The sequence below is a fragment of the Leptodactylus fuscus genome, chromosome 1 (genome assembly GCF_031893055.1).
Source record: "Leptodactylus fuscus isolate aLepFus1 chromosome 1, aLepFus1.hap2, whole genome shotgun sequence".
NCBI lineage: Eukaryota > Metazoa > Chordata > Amphibia > Anura > Leptodactylidae > Leptodactylus > Leptodactylus fuscus.
Window position 1 is genome coordinate 139422367 of NC_134265.1, and position 27556 is coordinate 139449922.

Genomic DNA, 27556 nt, shown 5'->3' on the forward strand with positions numbered 1-27556 from the left:
ATATGGTATATGTTTAAGGCCTGGTTCACATCTGCGTTCGGTGATCTGTTTGGGGAGTCTGCATGGGAACCCCCTCCCCCTTCCCCCCGAACGGATTACCAAACGTATTAGCAAGCGGTGTGCAGTGAAAGTATGCGGACCGCATAGACTATAATGGGGTCCGTGTGCTTTCCACGCGGTGTCCGCATGAGTCATGTGGACAGGAAAGTAGATTGTAAAGTACTTTTCTGTCCGCATGTTGTATGCAGACACCGCACGGAAAGCACATGGACCCCATTATAGTCTATGTGTGCTTTCACTGCACACCACTTGCTAATGCGTTCGGTAGTCTGTTTGGGAGGGTCCCCATGCGGACTCCCTGAATGGATTACTGAACGCAGATGTGAACCAGGCCTGAGTGTGTAGGTATATAGTGAGTGCAATCCCATCCACACATTGCAGAAAAAAACACACACGGCGGACACACTGCAATTTCCAAAACTGTTGCGGTTTTGGAAATTGCAGCATGTCACTTATATCTACAGAAACACCTGCAGTTTCCCTATAGGTATAAGGCTAAGTTCACACGGGGTTTTTTGGTCTGGAACCTGAGGCAGAGGCCGCCTCAGGTTCCGGACCAAAAATCGGGTAGCCGCGACTGGATGCACCGGCATCCAGTCACGCACTCTGCTCCAGATTAGGCCCAATAAATGGGCCTAGATGGGAGGAGGGAGTGTCTTCAGGCTGAATCGCGAGGCGAAACGACCTGAAGAATGAGCACCTCGCTTCTTTTTCTGGGAGCTGGAACAAACCGGCTCCCGGAAAAAAAAGAACTGACCGGCTCCCATTGATTTAATCTTTTTGGTCAGGATTTTGAGGCAGATACGGCCTCAAAATCCTGACCAAAAATCCCTGCGTGAACTTACCCTAAAGGAAACAAAGTCCTCAGAGGAAACCTCTGCGGAGTTTCTGCAATAAGCGCTGCAGGAAAAACTGATGTGTTGCCGCCGGGGTTTTTCCCGCAGCGCTTTTTGCTTTGTCTTGCTACATGGGGCTTTAGGCTGACGCTAGGTTCACACTAGCGTTCGGCAGTCCGTTCTCAGCTTTCCGTCTTCTGCTTGTAGAAGACAGAAAGCTGTCAGACTGGGTGCGGCGGTGTGCGTTTTATGCTCTCCGCCGCAAAACCGTTTAACCACTAAGGACAGATGAGTATTCTTTTTTTATTTATTTGTTTTTTTATTTTAGACCTCCCTCCCACCACATGAGTTGCTCCAATTCCTGGACAACCACTTTAAAGGATGTATCCATCTTTCTAATATTGATGGTCTGTCCTTAGGATAGGCCATCAATATTACATCTGCGATGATACAACAGCCAGGACCTCTGCAGATCAGCTTTTCCAGGACACTTCAGCTACGGGTAATGGTAACATTTCTAGGAGCCATGCTGTTCACTTGCCATACAGGCTGTAGCAGTAGGTATATGTAGTGCGCATGGTATAGTGCGTGAGTAGCATGGCTCCCAACATGTTATTACCTTTAACCGCCCTGTCTCGGTACCGCTGATCTGCAGGGTCCTGGCGGTGGGCCCCTAGAAACAATTCCACTGGTGGGCCCTAGACATCCCAGTCCGACCCTGCCCTGTAATAATATAGTATGCTTATATAGTAATTCATAGTTTAATATAGTATGCCCTATAATAATATAGTATGCTTATATAGTAAATCATAGTTTCATATAGTATGCCCTGTAATAATTATATTATGCTTAGATAGTAATTCATAGTTTAATATAGTATACCCGTTAATAATATAGCATGCTTATATAGTAATTCATAGTGTAATATAGTATGCCCTATAATAATATGGCATGCTTATATAGTAATTCATAGTTTAATATAGTATGCCCTGTAATAATATAGTATCCTTATATAGTAATTCATAGTTTAATATAGCATACCCTGGAATAATATAGTATGCTTATATAGTAATTCATAGTTTAATATAGTATGCCCTGTAATAATATAGTATCCTTATATAGTAATTCATAGTTTAATATAGCATACCCTGGAATAATATAGTATGCTTATATAATAATTCATAGTGTAATATAGTATGCCCTATAATAATGTAGTATGCTTATATAGTAATTCATAGTGTAATATAGTATGCCCTATAAAAATATGGTATGCTTATATATTAATCCATAGTTTAATATAGTATGCCCTGTAATAATATAGTATGCTTATATAGTAATTCATAGTTTAATATAGTATGCCCTATAATAATATAGTATGCTTATATAGTAAATCATAGTTTCATATAGTATGCCCTGTAATAATTATATTATGCTTAGATAGTAATTCATAGTTTAATATAGTATACCCGTTAATAATATAGCATGCTTATATAGTAATTCATAGTGTAATATAGTATGCTTTATAATAATATAGTATGCTTATATAGTAATTATTGTTTAATATAGTATACCCTGTAATAATATAGTATGATTATATAGTAATTTATAGTTTAATATAGTATGCTCTTACTTCCTTACTTTATATGCAACAGATGTTGCTTCATGTTTAAGCAGGGGAATATAGAATTAATTGACATTCTTTCAAATTAATTCAATTTGTTGGGATGAGAGCTAGTTTTAAACAGGAAATCCTTGAGAAGGCAAATCAAATAATTTGTGGCTTAGAAGTGCCAAATCTGTGACATTTAATTAACTGAATGAAAATGAATGCTTCAAAACTGGAATACTGGGATAGTCACACTTGCTTGTGAGGTTTTAATAAATACTAAGAAAATAATTCACTTATTTACTGTATAACAGGGCACAAACGATAGATGTACTGTATAACTAAAGGGGTTGTCAAGGATTTAGAAAAATTGCCAAAGAGCAGAGAGTGTCAGAACATGAAAAAAGCCTATGATCACTTGCTCAATCTTCCACTGCTCCAGTGCTGCCACTCTGATGGTTTCTGATATTTTATTTTATCACATTAGAGAAGGAATACCGTATTTTACGGACTATAAGGCGCACTGGACTATAAGCCGCATTGCCCATGAGCGCCTTATAGTCCGTCTCGGTTCATATATAAGGCGCACCGGACTATAAGCCGCAGTCCGGTGCGCATTATATCTTATTGAAAGCGGCGGCAGGCAGACTTTGCCAGCGGCCGCTTAACCCCCCGCGTGCCAGCCGCTTCTATTGGAAGCGCTCGGCAGGCGAGGAGGGGCTCTATCAGCAAAATCATGCTGATAGAGCCCAACCGTAAACGTTAGGTTAAACTACTACACCCCCCCCCCCCCCCCGTTACAGCAGGGCTGCCGAACACTTCCTATTCATTTCTATGGGAGCCGGCATGCGAGCGCTCCCTATAGAAATGAATGGAAAAAAGCAGTCCATTCATTTCTATGGGGAGCGCTCGCATGCCTGCTCCCATAGAAATGAATAGGAAGTGTCCGGCAGCCCTGCTGTGACACCGCCGTCCTGAAAGAGAACATGAAACTTACCGAGCGGTGCAGGGTGGGCGGGCATTCAGGCCTCCTCTTCCTCCGATGTTCCGTCCTCCTCCGGCGCTCGCAAGCTGATAATGGCCAGGGCACATGCGCAGTAGAAGCATTATGCGCATGCGCCCCGGCCATTATCAGCGAGCGCCGGAGGAGAAGGACGGAACATCGGAGGCAGAGGAGGCCAGAATGCCCGCCCACCCTGCACCGTTGGGTAAGTTTCACGTTCTCTTTCAGGACGGCGGTGTCACAGCAGGGCTGCCGGACACTTCCTATTCATTTCTATGGGAGCAGGCATGCGAGCGCTCCCCATAGAAATGAATGGACTGCTTTTTTCCATTCATTTCTATAGGGAGCGCTCGCATGCCGGCTCCCATAGAAATGAATAGGAAGTGTCCGGCAGCCCTGCTGTAACGCCGGCGTGTACGGCTGTGATACACGCCGGCGTTCGGTAGTGTGAATGCACCCTTACGGTGCCTTTTATGTATGTATGGAAGCGGCACGCAGTCTTTGCCGCCGCTTCCATCCATATATAAGCCGCACCGGACTATAAGCCGCACTTACAATTTCTGAGGAAATCGTAGGTTTTTATGTGCGGCTTATAGTCCGGAAAATACGGTATGTATATTAAACACACAAAAAATTAACTTTTAATAATGCTCTTTAAAAGTCAACCAACAGATAATAAAAGAAAGCTCAAAAGGCGCCAAAGAGGTCTAATAACTAGAGATGAGCGAGTACTGTTCGGATCAGCCGATCCGAACAGCACGCACGCATTGAAATGAATGGAAGCACCTGGTACTTCCGCTTTGACGCCGGCTGGCCGCTTAACCCCCCCGCGTGCCGGCTACGTCCATTTTGGAATTTTTTTTAGGGGTCAAAATGTAAATAAAACCATATAAATTTGGTATCCCTGGAACCGTACCGAAACACAGAATATAGGGGACATGTCATTTTGGCTGCACAGTGAACGCCGTAAAACCAAAGCCCGTTAGAAAGTCGCAGAAATGCATTTTTTCTTCAAATCCACCCCATTCTGAATTTTTTTCCTGCTTCCCAGTACATTATATAGAATAATTAATGGTAGCATCATGAAGAAAAATTTGTCCCGCAAAAATTAAGACCTCATATGGCTCTGGGAGCGGAGAAATAAAAAAGTTATGGGGTTTAGAAGGAGGGGAGTCAAAAACGAAAAACGAAAATCAAAAAATGCCATCGGCGGGAAGGGGTTAAGCGGCCGGCCGGCGTCAAAGCGGAAGTACCAGGTGCTTCCATTCATTTCAATGCGTGCGTGCTGTTCGGATTGGCTGATCCGAACAGTACTCGCTCATCTCTAGTAGGCACAAGCCTCTATATGGTTTGCCGGTTAATCAATCTGCTAATGGACTACGTGAACATTGAAACACAAAACAGCAATGTTAACAAGTTTACACCAAAAAAAAAATAAATGGTGGTATGACACTGAAACTGGAGTGTATCAGGTCTACCATATAGAATGATTATGAGGGGTTTCTTTTTCATCTATACATGATACATATTTATCCACTTTTAATTGGAATCAATCTTTGCTACCATCGCATGAGACGTATCATCAAAGTTTTCAATTTCGACTTAATATGCAGCAGTTCATATTGCATATAAAATCACATTCCTGGCTGTTTTTAATTCATTTTCTTACAGATTCTGATATAGCTAGTTCTTAAATCTTAGCTTCATATGAAAGCTGAGAATCTGAGAACCATTTTTCTAACTGGTATATAACCCAAGATACAACCAATTGAAGTGACCATCCCATTTCGGTAAATGCTTCGGCTCTGTATATTTACAATATAAGTGTGTAAGGAATTTCCCTAGCAAATGCTCAGTTAGACATTCGCTAGGGATAATGTTACAGCCTGTTTTATAATAAAAAGGAATTTAGATAGGGTAATAAAGTATATTGCAAAAAAAAGGTCACCAAACACCTCCCGACACAATATTAAAAAACAGGGGGTTCCACTCTCAGTAATGAGTAAATGAGTTACTTTATCACATAATAAGTATTCAGTAGGTATCACTTGTGCATTTGTATATGGCAATGAATTAGTGCTCCTTGGATTCCCAAAGTTGTGTGAGGTAGTCTGATTTCTGGCAAATAATCAACACACAAACATTGGCTAAAAATATACAATCTATTTTTTTTTTTTTTTTTCAAAACAGGTGGAACACCTTCAAGACAGAAAGAATTTTTGGGTTGTATCCGCTCATTAAAGTTGAATGGCATTCCTATTGATTTGGAAGAAAGAGCAAAAGTGACACCAGGTATCACACCAGGGTGCCCTGGACACTGCAGTAGCTATGGGAACTTATGCCACAATAGAGGAAAATGTGTTGAAAAGCACAATGGGTTTTCATGTGACTGTAGTCTCTCAGCATATACTGGAACATTTTGTAAGAAAGGTGAGTATATACTGAACCACTTTCTATAATGTTCCAAATAACTTACCTGTATGTTTTGTATTACGTGACACTGATTTTGAGGTTTTAAAAAGTTGTGTATCTATACAGCTTATAGGTTTCTGCTTTTTACCATTGCAAAATATCAAGTGTCTACTGATGCCTAAAATGTTATCATGGACATACTAGTAAAAGGGTTTACTTGAAAGTAACACTGGATGGCCCATTACCTGAATAGCCAACAATCCATTGTAATCATCAAGAGAATGACAAGAAGAGACTTACTCAAGAATGTCTATCATCTCTCTGCAGTAAATGATGGCTGACGTTTGAAGATTTCAAAATGTAGATTTCCCAAATAGGGAAATATGGTAGGACTTTTAAAACAGGATTGTCTCATTCAAACATCCCCTAGAAATGAAACAACTCAATTCCCCTTCATTTATTAGTAATCTGATTGAGCCTGAAGCCCCACGTTGTAAAAACGCAGCATTTTTGCCTCTACAGAATCAATGCAGCAAAAAACGCTGCGTTTTACAGTCCCTGCAAAGTGAATGAGATTCTGGTTAATCCCATACACACATTGCAGAAGAAAATCCACTGCGGAAAACCTGCAAAAATGCTCAGGTTTTTGAAAATTGAAAATTTGAAAATTGAATCATGTCAATTATACCTTTCGAAATGCTGGAGTTTATCATATAGGTATAGTAAGGGAAGAAATCCGCTGAGAAAAACGCAGCAAAAAACACAATAAAAATGCTGTGAAAGAAAATGCGATGCATTTCCACTGTGTTTTTTATTCTGCATTGACCTATGTGGGGCCTTTGTTTTAACGGGTTTTTCCAACCATGTAGTTTTTCAAAAACTTCTTAGAATGTTGTAAAATAATACAAAAAGTAAGATTAACTTTGTTGACCTGCTGCTGCTCCTGGCCTGACATTTCCCGATCCCTCACTGGTTTCAGGATACAGTAAGAGCTGTATCCTGACTTCCAGTGATCTTGTCCTGATAAAGATATATGACTGTCACAGCCAACCACTGGGTGCAGGGTTGACATCAATGGTGTTGAACTGTAGCAACTTTAATCAGTGATTTGTTGCTGCTGTCAAATGTCTGTGTCAGAACATCACCACTGGAGGCCAGGATACTGGGAACAGAGGCTGGACAACCCCTTTGGCTATGCGGTAATCCATCTCTGCACTCAGATTCATGACACATTGTCTTTTTTATCCTTGGAGTGTGGCTCCTTAAAATAAAAGTGAAGTTTTATTTATCCATTTCCATATTGGAGTCCTGAGTGCTGGATTCTTTTTGCCTTTTTCTCAAACCCCTTAAAAGTCGTGAGTCCGGTAAAAATAACAAAAAGATACATGCATGCTGGTAAAACATATACCTACAGTATAAAGGTTTCACAGTTTCAGTTGTTAAATAGTGAATAGACTGATGCTTGGTTGAGATCTTAGATTCTAAAGATAAGTTTATTTATGAATTTTTTTTACAGAAATTTCAGCACAATTTGAAGCAGAATCGTCATTAACTTATAACATTCAAGAAAATTATACTATGGTTAAAAATTCAAGTTTGCAGATTTTTTCCAGTTATGCTGATTCAACAGCTAAAGAAAGCATAGCTTTCAATTTCAGGACAACTCAAGCACCAAGTTTGCTACTTTTTGTACAATCTATAAATAAAGCATATATTTCAGTTATCATCTCGAAAAATGGTAAGTAAATGATAAAATGTATATAATATCATTTTAATTGAGTACAGTATAAGCTATTTGTTTCCATTTGATCATTTACCAGCACAATATTTTTTTGTATCATTTAGACAGATTGTCAGTAACATGTTTCATTACACTTATGAAAAAAAAAATTGATTTTTATGTGAATTTTATTGCCATAACTTCTAATTATGGTATTCCATGTATTCAATTATTCATTACATAATTTAATAACTACATAAAATCCATAAGATATAAATTGTTAGGTTGCTGTATATTGAATGCAAATCTACTTCATAATCATTTTTGCTATGGAGTTTGTTTAATCTGCCATAAAATTGTATGATTTCTGATCATTAAATTATTAATGTAACCTGCCCCAGAGTACATGAACTGCTTAGATACAGGGGTAGCTAAGTTTAACATGACTTTTAATAGGTTAGGTAAATGGTTCTCAATAATAATCCACAAAATCATGGTCACGTATGAATCTTCAAATCGGAAACATGCTCTTATAGCCACATTGTTACAACACGTGTAGATGTGGTTTTTATAAACCTCCTTCATACAGGACTAAAAATCTACAGCAAATTCACCACATCTAAATGTTGTCTTACACTTAAGAGATGTTGGCCCCAGGCGAACAGTTATTTGATTGATAGGATTTCCTTTATTTGTCAAATGAGCGTGAGATTTTATGAGAGGGAAAGATTGAAAAAAAAGAGACCGGAAACTTCAGAAAGAAAAAAAATAATCATGTTAGACAATTGTCTTTCTCATCATGAATACAATGCAGGGTAGAGAAGTCCAAACTCTAAGCTGAATCTTAGTGTCCTCATCCAGCATACCACTACATTGCTCAGAAATAAAAATTGCAGCATTTTTTCCGAAGCTTCTAACAATTGAATTTATAGAGTATATAACTTTATACTTTATACTTCTCAACTTTTTGTGTATTCGTTTTTTATCCTTAGGAAGTTTGCAGATAAGATACAAATTCAGTTATTATCATGATCCTGATGTTTTCACCATCAATTCTAAAAATCTGGCTGATGGTCATCTCCATAGGGTGTCAATTTTGAGAAAACAAGATATCTTATTCGTGGAGGTATTATTAACAGAATTATTTTATATTGTTGTTTTTCTATGTTTCCATATTTTGTTTTTACCCCTTTTTGTATGTTCACTAGTCAAATGCCTACATAATATGCTTTTGCAATTAGTATGTACCAATTGGCTTGGTAAGAAAATACTAGATACCTAACAAAGTATCCTATAGCCTATTGAGGTACTGCGTAGCCGTATCAATCACCTCTGGAGCAATAAATGGGTGTACTACACTGCCTGGCCAAAAAAAAAAAAGTTGTCTTGTGCAACAAGGTACCGTTCCACCCCTAATATAATTATGAACTATTCATTACAGGAATTTGTATATATTCTTGAATATATATAATTGAGCTGTAGCCTGTCAAGTGCAGATCATAATTAAAGATGTGAAGCGATGTGTACCAATGGAAGAGCTACCAGAGGAAGAGATGTTAGTGCCTTCAAGAAGGGGCAAGTCATTGGATTGCATCAGGTCAACAAATCGACCAAGGAGATAGCCGAAATAACTGGTATTGGACAGAGAACTGTTCAGCGTATCATACAAGCATGGCGAGATGGTGGAAAATCCCCTCCAACCGTGGAAAGTGTGGGCGTAAGACTATACTCGAAACTCGAGGTCGTAGGTCCCTAAAGCGACTGGTGAAGAATAACAGCCGGAAAACCACCTTTGAGCTCACACAGATGTTCAACTCGACAGAGCGGCACATTTCGGAGCGAACAATGCGATGGGAACTCAAAGGAATGGGTGTAAACAGGTGTCACCACACGAAAGCCATTGGTGACAGAGACCAACAGACGTCGGCGCCTGTCATTTGCAAGAGACCACAAGGATTGGACCCTAGAGCAGTGGAGAAAGGTCATGTGGTCAAATGAATCATGTTTCACATTGTTCCAGAGTGATGGTCGTGTCCGGGTGCGACAAGAAGCACACGAAACACTGGAATGTGCTGGAAAGGAACCTGAGCTGCACTCACCACCCCCAACGAATCTGCGTAACCTGTGCTCCCTGATACTCAAGAATTGGATCAAAATCCCTGAGTCTACACTACAGAACATTATAGACTCCATGCCGAGACGGATGCGTGCTGTTATTCGTGCTCATGGTGGCTCAACTAAATATTAACACTCGCGACTTTTTTTTTGGCCAGGCAGTGTAAAAGACATTGCAGTGAGAGATGAAAAGATTCTTAAAAATTCAATATGCAAAATGCATGTGGCTTTACATGTTGTTGTATTAATCTAATGATATCAACAAAATAGCAAATAAAAATACGCTGTTAAATCAGTTCAAAACTAGGCCACTTTCCTTGTGATAATGGCAAAACAGTTTTGCTATTTTGGGATATAAGGATTTGAAAAGCTATATTTTTTCACAATTGCTTATTCAAATTATTCTTATTTCTTTTTCAATGATACATGAAACTATGTTATTTTCATTTCTTTTTTGTGATATTAGGTGAAATGTTTGCTTTTAATATTTTTTAATAGCACAAAGTACCACTAGAATAAAGTACACATTTCAGTTATATCCGACTTTCTATTTTGTTAATTTTAATAGAAAAGATGTGTTATTTTAGGTTGTCAGGGTCAAGGTTAGAGCTGAAGATTTTTTATTTTGTCTTTTCCGTTTCCTTTCTAATATGTAGTAGAATGAATAATATATGTGAGGTTATAGAAGATTTTGGCCCCTACTTGCTGATCATTTGATTATCTCTTATTGAGTTGATTGCAGCAGCATCATACATGGACAGCATTGGTTGGAAAACCCTTTAACCCATTTATGCTGAAGGTTGAAATTTTTAAGTTGTGTGCCATGAGGCTGCCGTTCCAATAATGGAACTCTAGAGATAAACGGGTTAACTTACTAAATTATTAATTATTATTAAAAGGAGTCTGTCAGTAGTAAATTTGTTAACTACACAACCACAGTAACTTGTTGTGGAGTCTCTACAAATTCCAAATATATTTGTGTTATTTGGCTATGGAGCCCAAATTTAATATAAAATTGCTTTGTCTGAAAATCTAGAGCTGAGGCTGAAGCAATGCCCCAAAGCACCTTTTCCCTAATTTCTAGGTTACTACTATTTATAAGATACTGTGCTTAGGTGTATAATGAATTTATTGCTGACCAACCCCATTTAAGGCATTTTCAAAAGATTTAAATACATTTAATTAATTTCTATAAAAACTTTCCTATTTGTTAGCTTTCTGTGTTCGTCTCTAAAGAAACACATAAATTTGGTATAAATTCAATGAGGTCTGTGATACACACAGTATTACACAGTTTACAATATATAGATCACATCTTATTGCATATGGTAGATGAAATAACTAAGTATACAGTGGCGGCCAAATAAACTGCACCATTTCACAAAATGTAATGAATGTAGCGAAAATGATTTCTTGTCTTTTTCCCATTTCTATCCTCTTAACTCCTGGATTATGAGTATTTGGCAATTTTGTACATGATGTCACGTGAAATTTTTCAGTCAATTTCGTAGTAGGAGGTATACATATTATCTGCAGGGACTTAATGTATATGTATCACATACATCTTACAAAATCCACTTGTGGTGCATTTTTCTTGGCCACCACTATATATGGTATAGAGACGTAGCAGAGTTAAGCCAAATTTATGAAATTGGTTAAACTGCTGTAGTGTGATTCCGTAACACTGAGGACAACAAGAAAACTATGAACAGTTCTTCCAATGACTTTTCATTGGTGTGTCCTGTTTTCTGTGATAAGACATCAGGCTGCAGCAGTTAAACTAACTTAAACTAGAAATTCTGGTTAATTCAGCTACATCTGTATGCATATTTTTATGTATAATATGCTGTATACAATATGTTTATGAATTTGGCTTATTTATTTCCTGGTTATGACATACATACACACTATATATATATATATATATATATATATATATATATATATATATATATATATATATCTCCTTATCTCCTGAAAAAATGATTTCATTATTCTCTTTCTGAATGCTCTTCCAGGTTAACCAATATGCATCTGAACAATTCATTCTCAGTTCTAGCACAAAGTTCAATACAATCCATTCTCTTGTACTTGGTAAAATATCAGGTAAGCATTTTTTTTAATGAAAGGATCACAAATGTTATATACTTTATCTCATTGATAGAAAAGTATGTCTGGTCTCAAAATTTGAAAATTTAATTAAAATATGACAATCAAGAAAGAAATGTACTTTTGTCAAGTTGAAGCGTCATCTGAAATAAGTGCTTCCTTGTAGATGAGCAAGAGGGTTCTCTTCAACCTAATTTCACACTTATCTCTTCATTTTACAATCAGGCATCCTGGAACATGATATTTTCCTCTAAAGAGTGTTGATTTATTGTACGTGATCCCAGTCAAAGACTAGAGTGAATTAAACTTGTATTCAAACGGAGCATAAATATCCCACAAAGCAATATATTAATGTAAAACAGTGTAAAGTACATACAGAACGCTGGAAAAAAAATGTATGTGTATAGGAAAAGGAATAACAAATACAATTCATTTTTGATTTCATAAGTGGAGTTTAGTGGATAACTGATGTAGGACTGAGTGTTATAAAGTTCTCAATGCATTGCAATTAAAATGTTTTTACAAGAAGCAGATACATAATATGAAGTAGAGATTAATCATAATGACAGCTTAGAAAAGTCTGGAGCTTTGCTTTCCGTATTGTGATATATTCTAAAATCCTTGCTAATTATTCTATCACATTCAAACTCATCCAGTTGATTCTAACACAATTTCTATGTTTGGATAGAAAAAAGCCTCTAGGTAAATCTAGATTGGTAGACCATGTAATTGAAATAGAAACTTTAATTGCCTCTCTATTTATAAAATCCAAAAAGCAATAAAGCATGCACCAACTTAAAAAGAACTTAAAATACTGCCGTTACCTGTAGCCAAATATACATGAAAAGTTATGTATTAATAGCTGTTGATGGTATATCGCTAGGATATGCTGCTGATCAAACTTATGGGATGTGGACTCATTATTCAAGCTTTTAAATTATATCAGATATTTCTTAAATGTTATCAGACATGGCACAACCCCATACATGCAGTATGTCTGCCATTGTAGATCTAAAACTAGGAGGGGTTGTTTAAGTTATGCTAGGTTCACACCTGCGTTCATCTGTCCATTCTGAGCTTTCCGTCTTCTGCATGCCAGAAGTCGGAAAGCTCAGACCGGGTCTGGCCGTGAACGGCGGTGAGCATTTTAGGCTCTCCGCCGTGAAACTGGATTTTTTTTATCCGGACACAGAGTACTGCATGTCCGACTCTGTGTCCGGATTATAAAACCCGGTTTCGCGGCGGAGAGCCTAAAACGCTCACCGCCGCACATCTCTCTCACCCATTCAAATGAGACTCCTGCAGGTTTCCGTCTCCTGCCTTTGTTTTAGGCAGGAAACGGAAACCTGAACTACGGAGTTCACAATGCTGATGTGAACGAGCCCTTACATAATTCTGTATAAGTCCAGAACCTACATTGGCTGATTTATTAAGAACAGTGCTTATCGGGAGGGTCTTAATCACTTTAGTGCATTGATGCGACATTCAGCAGAATTATTAAGAGGCAGGAGTGTGTGTAATTCATGTGCAATGCAAGAGATCCCATGCACCATAGCTGAAACAAAGCCAGTCTGAAACTGCAATAGCTATAACGTGCTTCAGTTTTCTGGTATAAGTTATAATAAATTTGTTGGTTTGAGGCGTCCCCTCCCTGACCTGCCTTCATTCCTAAGTCTGAATTGAAAAGGTCCATTCAAATATGACAGACAGAGAAAAAGTTGGAAATTCAAGCTGATAATAGATTTCAGATCATTGACAAAAGGACTTAATCTAACACTTGAAGTCCTTATATAAACATAATTGAACTGCCTCCATCAGACTGACTCCTCCACCAACTACTTACCCCCATTAACCTCAGTTTTACTATCGACCTTATGGGAAGAATATGCAAATCTGACTTCCATGATGTAATTAGGATGCCAGTGCCTCAAGTATGCACACCAATAGAGGGAGCTGACTAAGAATGTGCAAGTCTGTCTTCCATGATGTAATTAGGAAGACAGAGTCTGTCAAGCAAGCCTATAGAGAACACTCCCATTAACATCATGCTGACCTTCTCAGAGGCCTTTGTTTGCAGTGATGTTGGGATTATACCAGATACAGTCTTCTCAGCCAAGGACAGCTGTTTTGATGTATTTGCATCTTGTCAGCTTGGCGCAGAGAGGACTGATCTGGCAGAGGTGAGAGGCTTAGACAGGGTTAAGGGGATATCGTCACTCCATAGGGAGAGACCACCATATAGGTGTGTGGAGTCTTATTAAGCCATGAGCGCTCCACTGCAAAGGAACATGGGAAGAATATGCAAATCTGACTTCCACTATGTAATTAGGATGCCAGTGCCTCAAGTATGCACACCAATAGAGGGCGCTGACTGAGAATGTCCAAGTCTGTCTTCCATGATGTAATTAAGTCAGATTTGCATATTGGAGCATTACAGTCTGTAGTGCTCCTATTAGCCCCCAAGTGCAAGAATTGCAATTGGGTGGGATAAAACAGGGAGGGCCAGACATCCAGAAGCCCCCCTCCTCCAGCCCCCCCTTCCCCAGCACCCCCCCCTCCAGCACTCCAACCCTTCCCCAGCACTCCAACACAATAATGGTGTCTGCCAGCTTTAATTGAGGTGCCATTTTACCAGCAATTGCAGGCACCCGGAGCAAGATTCTGGGCCTGCGTGCATTTTTATGGCAGCCGGGAGCCTTGTGAGGCTCCAGCCTGTCATTCTATACTTTCTATTGTAGGCTACTCTATGTAGCCTGCAATAGAAATGCCGGATTTTTGCGATGCATGGTATTAGTGATCAGTCCCCTAGGCCCTAGCCATTAGCTGCTGTGTGCGGCCCTCGCAACAACCTCATGTTACTCATGTGGCCCTCAGGGTACCCTGAGTTTGACATGCCTGATCTATGTGAAACAAGTTATTTTTAACTTAGTAATAGAGATGAGCGAGTATATTCGATCGAATACCTCCCCTGCATAGTTTTTGGTGAAAAAAAAAAGTGCCAGGGAAGGTGGGAGGGGAATCAAATATTTACCGCGTGGTATTCGACCAAATACAGCAATAACTATGCAAAGGGAGATATTTGATCGAATACTACTATTCGATCGAATACAACTCGCTCATCTCTACTTGGTAAGTGTTAGGATTGGGTCCCGCAGGTTGCTATCATAGCGCACATCGCCACCTGCGGGTCAGTCTAACCATCCAGCTTTCACCTTACTGAGCATGCTCAGACGTATTGGAGCTGCTCACAAGCTAAGTGCCATTTCTCCCCTATTGAGCATGAGCGGTGAGGTCATCACCACCGCCCCTATTGGGCGGGGACTTCCCTTTAAATAGTTCAGCCGACGCCCGCCGGGTGCTCACACTTTGTCTAAATTTTTCTCAAAGTCCACGAAGTGAATGACAGTAGTCAGCGATATGCTCCAGTATTCAGGCAGGTTGTCAGACTAGGCCTCAAAGTGGGGTTGCTCTGCTTCAATCTGGGTGCTGTTAGTTAGGACCTGTAAGCCCTGAACTGTTAGATCTACACCAGGGCTAGGAGCGGTAGATGCCGTTCCAGCTCGTGGAGCTGCAGCAGGTATGGTCTCTGAGATAGCCTATGTGTACTGTCTGACTTCATGTATGGCTCCCAGCTGTGTGCAGAAGCATGGGTGTGTGATGTCTCCAAGTTGTGTGCCGGAGCATGCAAACCCCCCTGGGGGCTCCAAGATGTGTGTGGAGCGTGGGTTTGTGATGTCTCCAAGCTGTGTGCTGGAGCATGCAACCCCCCTGGGGACTCCAAGTTGTGTGCAGGAGAATGTTCTAAAACTTCCGTGGAGCCCCTAGCTGTCGCAGAAGTAAGTGTGTGTGTTTGCTGGCCTGGGGTGAGTGTTAACCCTTGGCAGCCGTTTGTGTTTCACTTGTACTGGTGCACCTGGCCAGTGAGCTAAACAGGCAGGGTTTTAGTTGCACCTATGTTCACATGGAGTGTCACACAGTACACACTGTTCATATTAAATTCAGGCTGCAGTGTTCTACAGTAGTTCACATTTAGTCCAGGCTGCAGTGTTCTGCAGTAGTTCACATTGAGTTAGGCTGCAGTGTTCTGCAGTAGTTCACATTGATTTTCACGCTGCAGAGTCTTCGCAGTAGTTCACATTGAGTTCAGACATACAGCCGCCCATCAATGGGCCTGTGGACCTCACTGCAGTGTCTTGCAGCTAAGAGGTTCTGTTGTTTAAAAAAAAAAAAAAGAAGACAGGTAACTTAATGCTACTTATAACTTCATGCAAGTCTTTCATATTACAGTACGTAAGTTTAAGTTTGAGCCAATATAAAAAAGACAGGCAGTCAAAAGCTAGATATAACTTATTGCCAGTCTTTCATATTACAGTACCTTTTAGAAATTTTAGACCATATATCAATGGAAATATCCACAGCAATGCTAAATACTCTCTTTTCCTTTGTGCAGCCTTTTCTTGGCTTTATTTTACTTGAGACTCCTTGTATAACTATTATTTACCTGTAGTGAATCGGTGAACAAACTACATATTGCATGCATATCCCTACTCTCCCCTCCAATGAAATAACAGGTAATCACTCCCACATGATGCTGTGATGTTTCTTTTGGAAGAGACCCCCAACACACACTCCTCCTCTGCCATAAGAAAACACAGCGAGGGAGAGAAGGGAGATGCTGGTATATCCAAGAACAGGGGAAGTATCATTTTCTATGTATAGGGTATAGGGTAGTCAGAGATACTCCCCACTTCTCTTGGAAGGGAAAGCCAAGAGCAGTGAGGAGTGTTTCAGAATATTCTATGTACATTTTGCTCTGACAGTCTCAGAAACATTCCCCTGCAAATGTCTGATGCATCCAAACACAAGATTGTCTCAAACTATGTAAGCATGCACATAGCATAGTCTAAAAACTCACTTCTCATTTTTTAGAACTGGGAATTGGTGCATTATGCATTTATTGTAAAATTTTTATTAAGAACTAGAAGATCAACTTTGAGCAAAAACACATACTATGACAATTGTATTAAACCTTTTTATTATTCTTATTGTTATAAAAATAATGGATAGATCATATCACATTTGGAGATGAAGTAAATGGGAAAAACCATCCCCATGACAATATGTTCCATAAATGTTAGTTAATTGAGCTTGAAACATGAAGAAACATGTTGAACAAGAATATCTCAGTTCTGGTGGCAAAGCTTTAATTACACTTGTCATAACAATTCTATATTAATTCTCACCGACTGAATAGCAGTTCTAACACCACTGTGCAACTTCACCGATAAGAGTGGAAGAACATATTAAAACACAACCTTTATTATATAATATTTAAACGTACATCAGCCTGAATATACAGAAAGATACACATGCATATTGATTTCACCAAAATTAGTCGAAATTAGTCGAATATATATATATATATATATATATATATATATATATATATATATAATGAATGTCATGAATTCAAATAGTAATCAGTATTTATATTCAATACAACAATAATATAATATATCCAACACCAAAGGCACTAGAAATAATATTAAGAATTTAGATGTGGTGATTAAATATGGCAATACTTTCAAAAAATAAAGTCTTCTGGCTCACCATTGTCTTGGAACAATCTTCAAAGATGCACGACCTGCGCTCCGGACCTCTTTGAGCGATGTAGAACAATTTTCAAAAATGGAGAGAAAGGTCCACACTCTTTGTGGTCCTTATATAAAAATTAACTTTTAATACATCAGTTTAAATTTTTTTTTCATACAGAAAGATACAAAAAGAGTGAAAGTTAGAAAAAACAAAATACTGTTTTAAAAATCACACATCTCTGACGCGTTTCGGGACCTCTCACATCCCTTCTTCATAGCTGGATGTGAGAGCTCCCGAAACGCGTCAGCGATGTGTGATTTTTAAAACATTTTGTTTTTTCTAACGTTCACTCTTTTTGTATCTTTCTGTATGATTTTTTTTTTTTTTTTAAACTGATGTACAGTGGGGCAAAAAAGTATTTAGTCAGTCACCAATAGTGTAAGTTCCACCACTTAAAAAGATGAGAGGCGTCTGTAATTTACATCATAGGTAGACCTCAACTATGAGAGACAAAATAAGAAAACAAATCCAGAAAATCACATTGTCTGATTTTGTAAGAATTTATTTGCAAATTATGGTGGAAAATAAGTATTTGGTCAGTAACAAAATTTCATCTCAATACTTTGTTATATATCCTTTGTTGGCAATGACAGAGGTCAAACGTTTTCTGTAAGTCTTCACAAGGTTGGCACACACTGTTGTTGGTATGTTGGCCCATTCCTCCCTGCAGATCTCCTCTAGAGCAGTGATGTTTTGGGGCTGTCGATTGGCAACACGGACTTTCAACTCCCTCCAAAGGTTTTCTATAGTGTTGAGATCTGGAGACTGGCTAGGCCACTCCAGGACCTTGAAATGCTTCTTACAAAGCCACTCCTTTGTTGCCCTGGCGGTGTGCTTTGGATCATTGTCATGTTGAAAGACCCAGCCACGTTTCATCTTCAATGCCCTTGCTGATGGAAGGAGGTTTGCACTCAAAATCTCACGATACATGGCCCCATTCATTCTTTCATGTACCCAGATCAGTCGTCCTGGCCCCTTTGCAGAGAAACAGCCCCAAAGCATGATGTTTCCACCCCCGTGCTTTACAGTCAGTATGGTGTTTGATGGATGCAACTCAGTATTCTTTTTCCTCCAAACACGAAAAGTTGTGTTTCTACCAAACAGTTCCAGTTTGGTTTCATCAGACCATAGGACATTCTCCCAATACTATTCTGGATCATCCAAATGCTCTCTAGCAAACTTCAGATGGCCCGGACATGTACTGGCTTGAGCAGTGGGACACGTCTGGCACTGCAGGATCTGAGTCCCTGGCGGTGTAGTGTGTTACTGATGGTAGGCTTTGTTACATTGGTCCCAGCTCTCTGCAGTTCATTCACTAGATCCCCCCGTGTGGTTCTGGAATTTTTGCTCACCGTTCTTGTGATTATTTTGACCCCACGGGGTGAGATTTTGCGTGGAGCCCCAGATCGAGGGAGATTATCAGTGGTCTTGTATGTCTTCCATTTTCTAATTATTGCTCCCACAGTTGATTTCTTCAATCCAAGCTGGTTGCCTATTGCAGATTCAGTCTTCCCAGCCTGGTGCAGGGCTACAGTTTTTGTTTCTGGTGTCCTTTGACAGCTCTTTGGTCTTCACCATAGTGGAGTTTGGAGTCTGACTGTTTGAGGGTGTGCACAGGTGTCTTTTTATACTGATAACAAGTTTAAACAGGTGCCATTACTACAGGTAATGAGTGGAGGAAAGAGGAGACTCTTAAAGAAGAAGTTACAGGTCTGTGAGAGCCAGAAATCTTGATTGTTTGTAGGTGACCAAATACTTATTTTCCACCATAATTTGAAAGAAAATTCTTACAAAATCAGACAATGTGATTTTCTGGATTTGTTTTCTCATTTTGTCTCTCATAGTTGAGGTCTACCTATGATGTAAATTACAGATGCCTCTCACCTTTTTAAGTGGTGGAACTTGCACTATTGGTGACTGACTAAATACTTTTTTGCCCCACTGTATTAAAAGTTAATTTTTTTGTAAGGAACCCAAAGAGTACGGACCTTTCTCTCCATTTTTAAATATGGCAATGCCTGTAGAGACTAATTAACAGACTCCATAGCAGTGGTAAGAAATGTGCACAATCAGGGATCATTTGTGACAACTGCTAACATAGGGCATATATACAGTCTTATGAAAAAGTTTGGGCACCCCTATTAATCTTAATCATTTTTAGTTCTAAATATTTTGGTGTTTGCAACAGCCATTTCAGTTTGATATATCTAATAACTGATGGACACAGTAATATTTCAGGATTGAAATGAGGTTTATTGTACTAACAGAAAATGCGCAATATGCATTAAACCAAAATTTGACCGGTGCAAAAATATGGGCACCTCAACAGAAAAGTGACATTAATATTTAGTACATCCTCCTTTTGCAAAGATAACAGCCTCTAGTCGCTTCCTGTAGCTTTTAATCAGTTCCTGGATCCTGGATGAAGGTATTTTGGACCATTTCTTTCTACAAAACAATTCAAGTTCAGTTAAGTTTGATGGTCGCCGAACATGGACAGCCCGCTCTCAAATGATCTGAAAACAAAGATTGTTCAACATAGTTGTTCAGGGGAAGGATACAAAACGTTGTCTCAGAGATTTAACCTGTCAGTTTCCACTGTGAGGAACATAGTAAGGAAATGGAAGACCACAGGGACAGTTCTTGTTAAGCCCAGAAGTGGCAGGCCAAGAAAAATATCAGAAAGGCAGAGAAGAAGAATAGTGAGAACAGTCAAGGACAATCCACAGACCACCTCCAAAGAGCTGCAGCATCATCTTGCTGCAGATGGTGTCACTGTGCATCGGTCACCAATACAGCGCACTTTGCACAAATAGAAGCTGTATGGGAGAGTGATGAGAAAGAAGCCGTTTCTGCACGTACGCCACAAATAGAGTTGCCTGAGGTATGCAAAAGCACATTTGGAGAAGCCAACTTCATTTTGGAAACAAAGATTGAGTTGTTTGGTTATAAAAAAAGGCGTTATGCATGGCGTCCAAAAAGAAACAGCATTCCAAGAAAAACACTTGCTACCCACTGTAAAATTTGGTGGAGGTTCCATCATGCTTTGGGGCTGTGTGGCCAATGCCAGCACTGGGAATCTTGTTAAAGTTGAGGGTCGCATGGATTCCACTCAGTATCAGCAGATTGTTGAGAATAATGTTCAAGAATCAGTGACGAAGTTGAAGTTACGCCGGGGATGGATATTTCAGCAAGACAATGATCCAAAACACCGCTCCAAATCAACTCAGGCATTCATGCAGAGGAACAATTACAATGTTCTGGAATGGCCATCCCAGTCCCCAGACCTGAATATCATTGAACATCTGTGGGATGATTTGAAGCGGGCTGTCCATGCTCGGCGACCATCTAACTTAACTGAACTTGAATTGTTTGTCCAAAATACCTTTATCCAGGATCCAGGAACTGATTAAAAGCTACAGGAAGCGACTAGAGGCTGTTATCTTTGCAAAAGGAGGATCTACTAAATATTAATGTCACTTTTCTGTTGAGGTGCCCATACTTTTGCACCGGTCAAATTTTGGTTTAATGCATATTGCGCATTTTCTGTTAGTACAATAAACCTCATTTCAATCCTGAAATATTACTGTGTCCATCAGTTATTAGATATATCAAACTGAAATGGCTGCTGCAAACACCAAAATATTTAGAACTAAAAATGATTAAGATTAATAGGGGTGCCCAAACTTTTTCATAGGACTATAGCTAATAGAGATGAGCGAGTAATGTTCGATCAAGTAGGTGTTTGATCGAATACTACGGTATTCGAAATACTCGTACTCGATCGAACACTACTAGATGTTCGAAGTTTAAGGTTCGATGCAGAACCAGCATTGATTGGCAGAATGCTATACATTCTGCCAATCAACGCTGGTTCTTCTCTTACCTTTCCGAAATCTTCTCCGCGCTGCGTCTCCGCGTCTTCTTCCGGGTGGAATTCACTCTGCCTAGGCATCCGGCCTAGGCAGAGCCAACTGCGCATGCGCGGGCATGCACGTGCATACACAGTTGGCTCTGCTCAGGCATCGGGCCTGGGCAGAGCTGACTGCACATGCGTGTGTGTGCATGTGCATGCCCGCGCAGTCGGCTACATAAAAATGTAGGATTTGCTGGTTCCAGACTCCATCTGTGGGGGATAGCTGAATAGTTATTAGTACAAACTAGTGCATATTGTCAATATTTAGTTGAGTACTGAGTGGAAATTTGTTTAACCACTGTCGCCGCCCATTGGGAAGTGGCTCTATTGTTTTGCAAGGACATATCTGTACGTCCATGTAGTTTTAAGCAGGTGCTCAGAATCGGAGAGCTGGCTGTTACTACAGCCGGAGCTACTCTAAGAAGGCAGGGGTGGTTTTTTACTGTCATTGCCTTCACGATCACCATGTACACAGTGCTCAATGTACACAGCTAAGGTTTCAGCCCCAGTTATAGGGGAGATCAACTTCGCCCACCAAAGAAATAGTGATCACATGCCCCTAAAGGTCTATAATGACCCTATGGGACACAATGTAAAATAAATAAATGTACATGTGTATATATATTATATGAAAGTAAAATAACTAAAGTAAATACATAAATAATACATCAATGCCACTCCCCAGATCACAGGTTCTTGCCCCACCTCCGACAACACAATCCTAAATAAAAAATTACCATAAAGGAGAGGGAAAACTCTAATATAAAAATAAAAATAAAATATTTAGGAGCACTTTTGCTATTAAAAAGAAACAAAACATGAAACATGAAAACCAGACATGTTTTCCTTCCTCTTTTGTTTATATTTTCTTGATATAAAACTAAACAAAGCATCCAAAACTAAAAAAAATAACGTAAAAATAAAGATGAATATTAGTTGAATAGCCCAAATGATGAAAATGTTATAGTCCTCAAAATCATGCATACAAAAAAAAAAAAAGAAATGTGTTTGGTTCTGAACCAGAGAAATTGTCCCAGTACTGAAGGGGTTAAGCATACGTTCACCAACTTTGAATATAATCCTTTATACTTTTTTTTTTTTTTATCCATAGACCTTTTTTAAAGAACAGTCATCAATTGCTTAACTAATCTCTTCCAACTGGCAACTATGAAAACATACTTTACTGGTGTAATCTGACAAAAAATAGGCCTCTTAATATCAAGATTTTCTAATTTGTTTTTGTTTTTGTAACAGATGACATTGATGTTGATCTGGAGACTATGAAGGCTAGTGCTAATGGATTTATTGGATGCCTCTCTGCCGTGCGCTTTAATAACATTGTACCACTAAAGGCAGCTTTTAAAAGCAATTTTACTTCCCAAGTAATAATAAAAGGACATGTTATAGAGTCTGGTTGTGGATCCCTAAATGGAGAAGATGCAGGATCTGGCGAAACAACCCACTCTTTTGCAGGTAATTTTACTCTATGATTAAATGAGTGAAATAGAGCTGTTGCATATGGTCGTATTTTGGCTGTATCAGCTGCATTTACTGACTTGGACACAGCTCAGTTGAGCTTAGCATTCCAGTTCAGTTCACTCAAGCTGTGGCTGTTAAATACAAACAGTATATTAAATACATGTAACAGTTTTTCATGGCCCAAATACAGCCATCTGTGACTGGTCAAAGGGTGCCTGCACTCTGTGCAGCCCAACCATTCGAATGAATGAGAATTACTGCTGATTGTTGGGCTACACCTCTATTTCCATGGCTTACCTTTGCAAGTATAGATGCGGATGAGATGAGGACTCACATGTGATTACCACAGCGAGGTCACACTATATACATCACCCCGATATTATTTATACATTTGTATTTCTAATTGTAATAAATTTTACAACTAATTTGTGAGCTAGAACAGGGTCAGCATTCAGTAACAGCACTATATTGTACTACTGAAAGCCTAGATACAACAACATAGTAATACTCAGATAGGACTCTATAGACTGCTCTCCTGGTCTCTGGGAGATGGGCTGTAGTCAGTGCTTAAATTGGTATAAAAAATGTGTCTGAAGCGGAATGCGGAACGTAAAAATAACACCGTTACTTACCTCTCCTGGCTCCGGAAGGCTTCAGGCCTACTTGGTGACATCCTTATGCATCACGACGCAAGCCCACGCTCATGTGATGTCCTGTACATCATTGAAGATGGCCAACATTTGCGTCTGCTGAAACCAGTAACAGTGGTTTTTATGTTTGTATCCTCCCCTGGGTTTACGATTATTATACTCTGAAAAGACCCCAGAGTATAATAATTGTTCATGGGGGTCCACAATGGGGCATAATACTGTGTGCAAGGGCCACTATGGGTCATAATACTGTGTGAAGGGGCTACTATAGGGCATAATACTGTGTGTAGGAGCCACTATGGGGAATAATAGTGTGTGCAGGAGCTACTATGAGGAATAATACAGTGTGCAGGGGGCACTATGGGGCATAACACTGTTTGTAGGAGCTACTATGAGGCATAATACTATGTGCAGGGGCCACTATTGGTCATAATACTGTGTACAGGGGCCACTATGGGGCATAATACTGTGTGCAAGGGCCACTATGGAGCATAATACGGTGTGAAGGTTCCACTATGAAGCATAATATGGTGTGTAGGTGCCACTATGGGGGCATAATACTGTGTGCAGGGCCACTATGGGGCATAATAGTGTGTGTGTGTGTGGGGGGGGGGGTCGTCAGTCGCCCAGGGTGTTTGGGGGTGGCATTATTCTAGAGTTCCCCTAATTTGTTCTCCCTATTTAAGCACTAGCTTAAACAGGAACTGAAACTGAACTTGGGCAGTGCAACAGTGGGAGATTTAACAGGTGAGGACTCTTTGGTTTGATGCTACTATTATGTGATATTGTTTCACATTTATTTTAAGACAAATTGGAATCCTTCACTAATTTGGAGATCAGTTAAGTCTAGACATATTTGTCAAAGTAAAGCAATCTTTTCTCTAAGCAACCTCTACTGAGATGGATAGTATAACTATCCTATCTGTGCCTATATGTGGCCCCCTGTGTGGCAGGGTAGGTGGGGATGTGAATTATAGCCTTTTAAATCTTTTATTATCTTGTGATATTCTGTTGAAATAGTTAACTAAACTGGAGATCATTTAAGTATGGTCATATATAAAGGTCCATAACCACAATTTCTTTCTGGTAGTGTCTCAACTCTTGTTTTTTGAAACAGTGTTGTAGTTTTTTTATATTATGATCACGGTTTAATAATTCATTGAGCAGACACTTTCCAACACAGCAGAAATATGTGAAATGTTGATTAACATTTGTTAGTAGAACATACTTTTGACTCCATAGTACCTCTAGTACATAATTATATGTTGTATTTAATGGACAGAAAATTGTGACATACCACACTTTTTTCATCCATCCAAATATACAACAGATGTAAATGTATAATCTGGGGTCTCCTCAGACACCACAGTATAATTTTTGGAGGCCTAGGGGAGGTGAGTGAAAATAAGAAAACAGACATACTCACCCATCCTGGGTTTTGATGGTCTCCTGGTGTCTTCTTCTGACCTTTTCCTGCCCCAGATGATGTCATGCACCCCCAAATCAACACTGAGGCTTGTGATTAGACCTCAGTGGGGACGTAGGATGACCGACGTCATGATTCTTTGATTGGGGAGACCTTAGAGTATAATAATAGCACTTTCAATAATTAACAGGGGGAGAAAACCTCATGAATATTCTACCCCCTGGATCATGGCCTTGTTCAACTAAATTAATCTGTTTGTTTTTTTTAATGTATCCATTTTTACTACTAAAAAAACATCCATTACACAAATGTGCTGAACAGAATGCAGAAACTTGATCTTAATGGCCCTTTAGAATGTGTGATTTTTTTTTTTATTTGCTCATACTGTTTCAGTAAAATTTACCATATTTTAGAACCCTGTCCACTATTACCAAACCTACCTTTATGACTGATCTTGTGCTAGTATTTGTATTTCTTTTCATTTTTTTCTCTTTTGTATTTTATAGTAATTTTCCAATTGAATGTTTACTACAGAATTACATTTTTTGCATCAGGAATAATGAATATACCTTAACGCAATGTGTTCATCTAACTATTGTATTCACCCATTGCAGATCATTCTGGAACATTAGAAAATGGAGAACAGTTAACCAAGGCGCTATCAAGTGGTTTTGCACTTATTGGAGGTAACATTATTTTATTTTAAATATGTAAAGCTAAATATACAAAAATTAAACAAGAAACATTAATTGTATTTGTCAATATAGTGAAACCTTGCCAAATGATCACTTATTTGAGAACACCAACCCATTATTGAAGTGAAATTAGAACTTTCAGGCTAAGGCCCCACAGGACGTCCGGCAGCAATAAAGCGCTGCAGGAAAAACCATGGCGGCAATGCATTGCAGTTCTTCCCACAGTGCTTTAAACAAAAAGTTTGCTGAGTTTTCCTCTGCGGACTTTCTGTTACAATTATACCTATGGGGAAACCACTGGTTTTTCCATAGGTATAATTGACATGCTGCGATTTTCAAGACCACGCCGGGTTTGGAAATAGCATGTCCGCATCACAGTTTTTACTGCACAGTGCCATTACTGTAAGATGCCACAATTTTTCCAGCGGTATTTTCATCCTGTGGGGCGCCGACCTCAGACAAACTGGGGATAAGATAAGTGAATATAGGTCCCTATTCAATATGGTATCATTCTGTCGAATGTCTATCAACAGGCACGCTCCTCTTATAAAACAATCCACTGTTGTAAGCAATATGTCATAATTAATATGTTTTTATTCTCTCTCTTACTATTACTATCTGCCAACATTTGATCCAAATTAGCGTTCATTGAATTAGAAGTTGCTCTCTATAAAGCAGAGATAAGAAACTGATGTATGTTATATCAGAAACCTACTGTGTATTTATTATAACTTGTGAACTGGCACATTCTACATGTATATTCCTTATATTTTTCTCTTTCATCATTTCCACAGGTGTAATATCTGTTGCAGTATTCATTTTATTATGCATTGCTGGCATAGCAATAAGAATTTATCTGCAGAAGAATACATTTGAAAAAAACGAAGCCAAAGAATCAGAACATGAGGACAATGTAGAAGCAGCCTCCGCACTGAAAGCTGAGCTCAGTATGCAAAATACAATCAACGAAAGTCAGAAAGAATACTTTTTCTAATGTGTTTTCATTGTGTGGCCAAACAATGGGACAGACAGACTTTCTTGCTAAGCAAGGGGCACTAGATGAAACAAAACAAAGCACTGCAAGCAAACAATGGCATAGACTTGTGTTATACTGCATATGATCAACCACAGTGATTCCTGAAAGAGGCCTCTACTAATGCCATGCATCTCTTGCTGAATGCATTTCAGTGACAGCAATCACTGTATTGTACTCTCTTATTGTTGGTAGTTTCAGATTGTTCTGATGTGACTTTTCAGATTTACACAATTCCATATTGAATTATTAAGTCCAGACTATTTTCCAATTGAACTTCTTAATTATGTCTGTGTGATTGAAACATTTTGTTAATGGTTAAATCCGAACTGTAATTTCTTGCTTCAAAAGGAGGGTTATGTAGTGTTTTCTATTGTGATCTTCTACTTCAGGTATAGTACCACAAATGACCATTTCAGTTACTTTAACATTCTGCCCCAATATTGCAAAATATTCAGTAAAATCTCACCAGAATTCTTGAAATAACATAATTTTATCTGTAAATAAGTATTAAAGTAAGTACTTAAGGCTTAAGCAGACTTACCATTGGTGCAACCTGTGCAGCCTTACAGGGGCCCGGTAGGTCAGTGGGCCCTATCAGCTAAAGAACTTCATAATACCGGTGTAGTGTTAGAGACACATAAGGGGGTGCTCTAATCTGAGAGATTAGAAAACAAGGGGCACATAGCTTGTTCGCCCTGCAACAAGGTAATACAAATATTCATCTACATGTTAAACTAGTTTCCTAAAGTTTATCTTTTCCAACTTACTACCAGACTTTTCATGGGATCGTTTCAGGCTAGCATCAGACACATGCTCTCCTTTGTCCCTTTTATATTGA

General features: G+C 39.1%; 1 protein-coding gene across 1 annotated transcript in view; it reads left to right on the forward strand.

Moving 5' to 3' along the window:
* CNTNAP4 (contactin associated protein family member 4) overlaps window positions 1-27232 on the forward strand; it is a 268813-nt gene extending 241581 nt beyond the window's left edge. The window contains exons 18-25 of the mRNA XM_075277554.1: window positions 5696-5935; window positions 7434-7655; window positions 8630-8763; window positions 11771-11858; window positions 15436-15438; window positions 22687-22905; window positions 25602-25673; window positions 26477-27232. Coding sequence (XP_075133655.1) covers window positions 5696-5935; window positions 7434-7655; window positions 8630-8763; window positions 11771-11858; window positions 15436-15438; window positions 22687-22905; window positions 25602-25673; window positions 26477-26676 — 1178 coding nt within the window. The 3' untranslated portion in view covers window positions 26677-27232. The remainder of the gene's footprint in view (window positions 1-5695; window positions 5936-7433; window positions 7656-8629; window positions 8764-11770; window positions 11859-15435; window positions 15439-22686; window positions 22906-25601; window positions 25674-26476) is intronic.
* The last annotated feature ends 324 nt before the right edge of the window (window positions 27233-27556 follow it).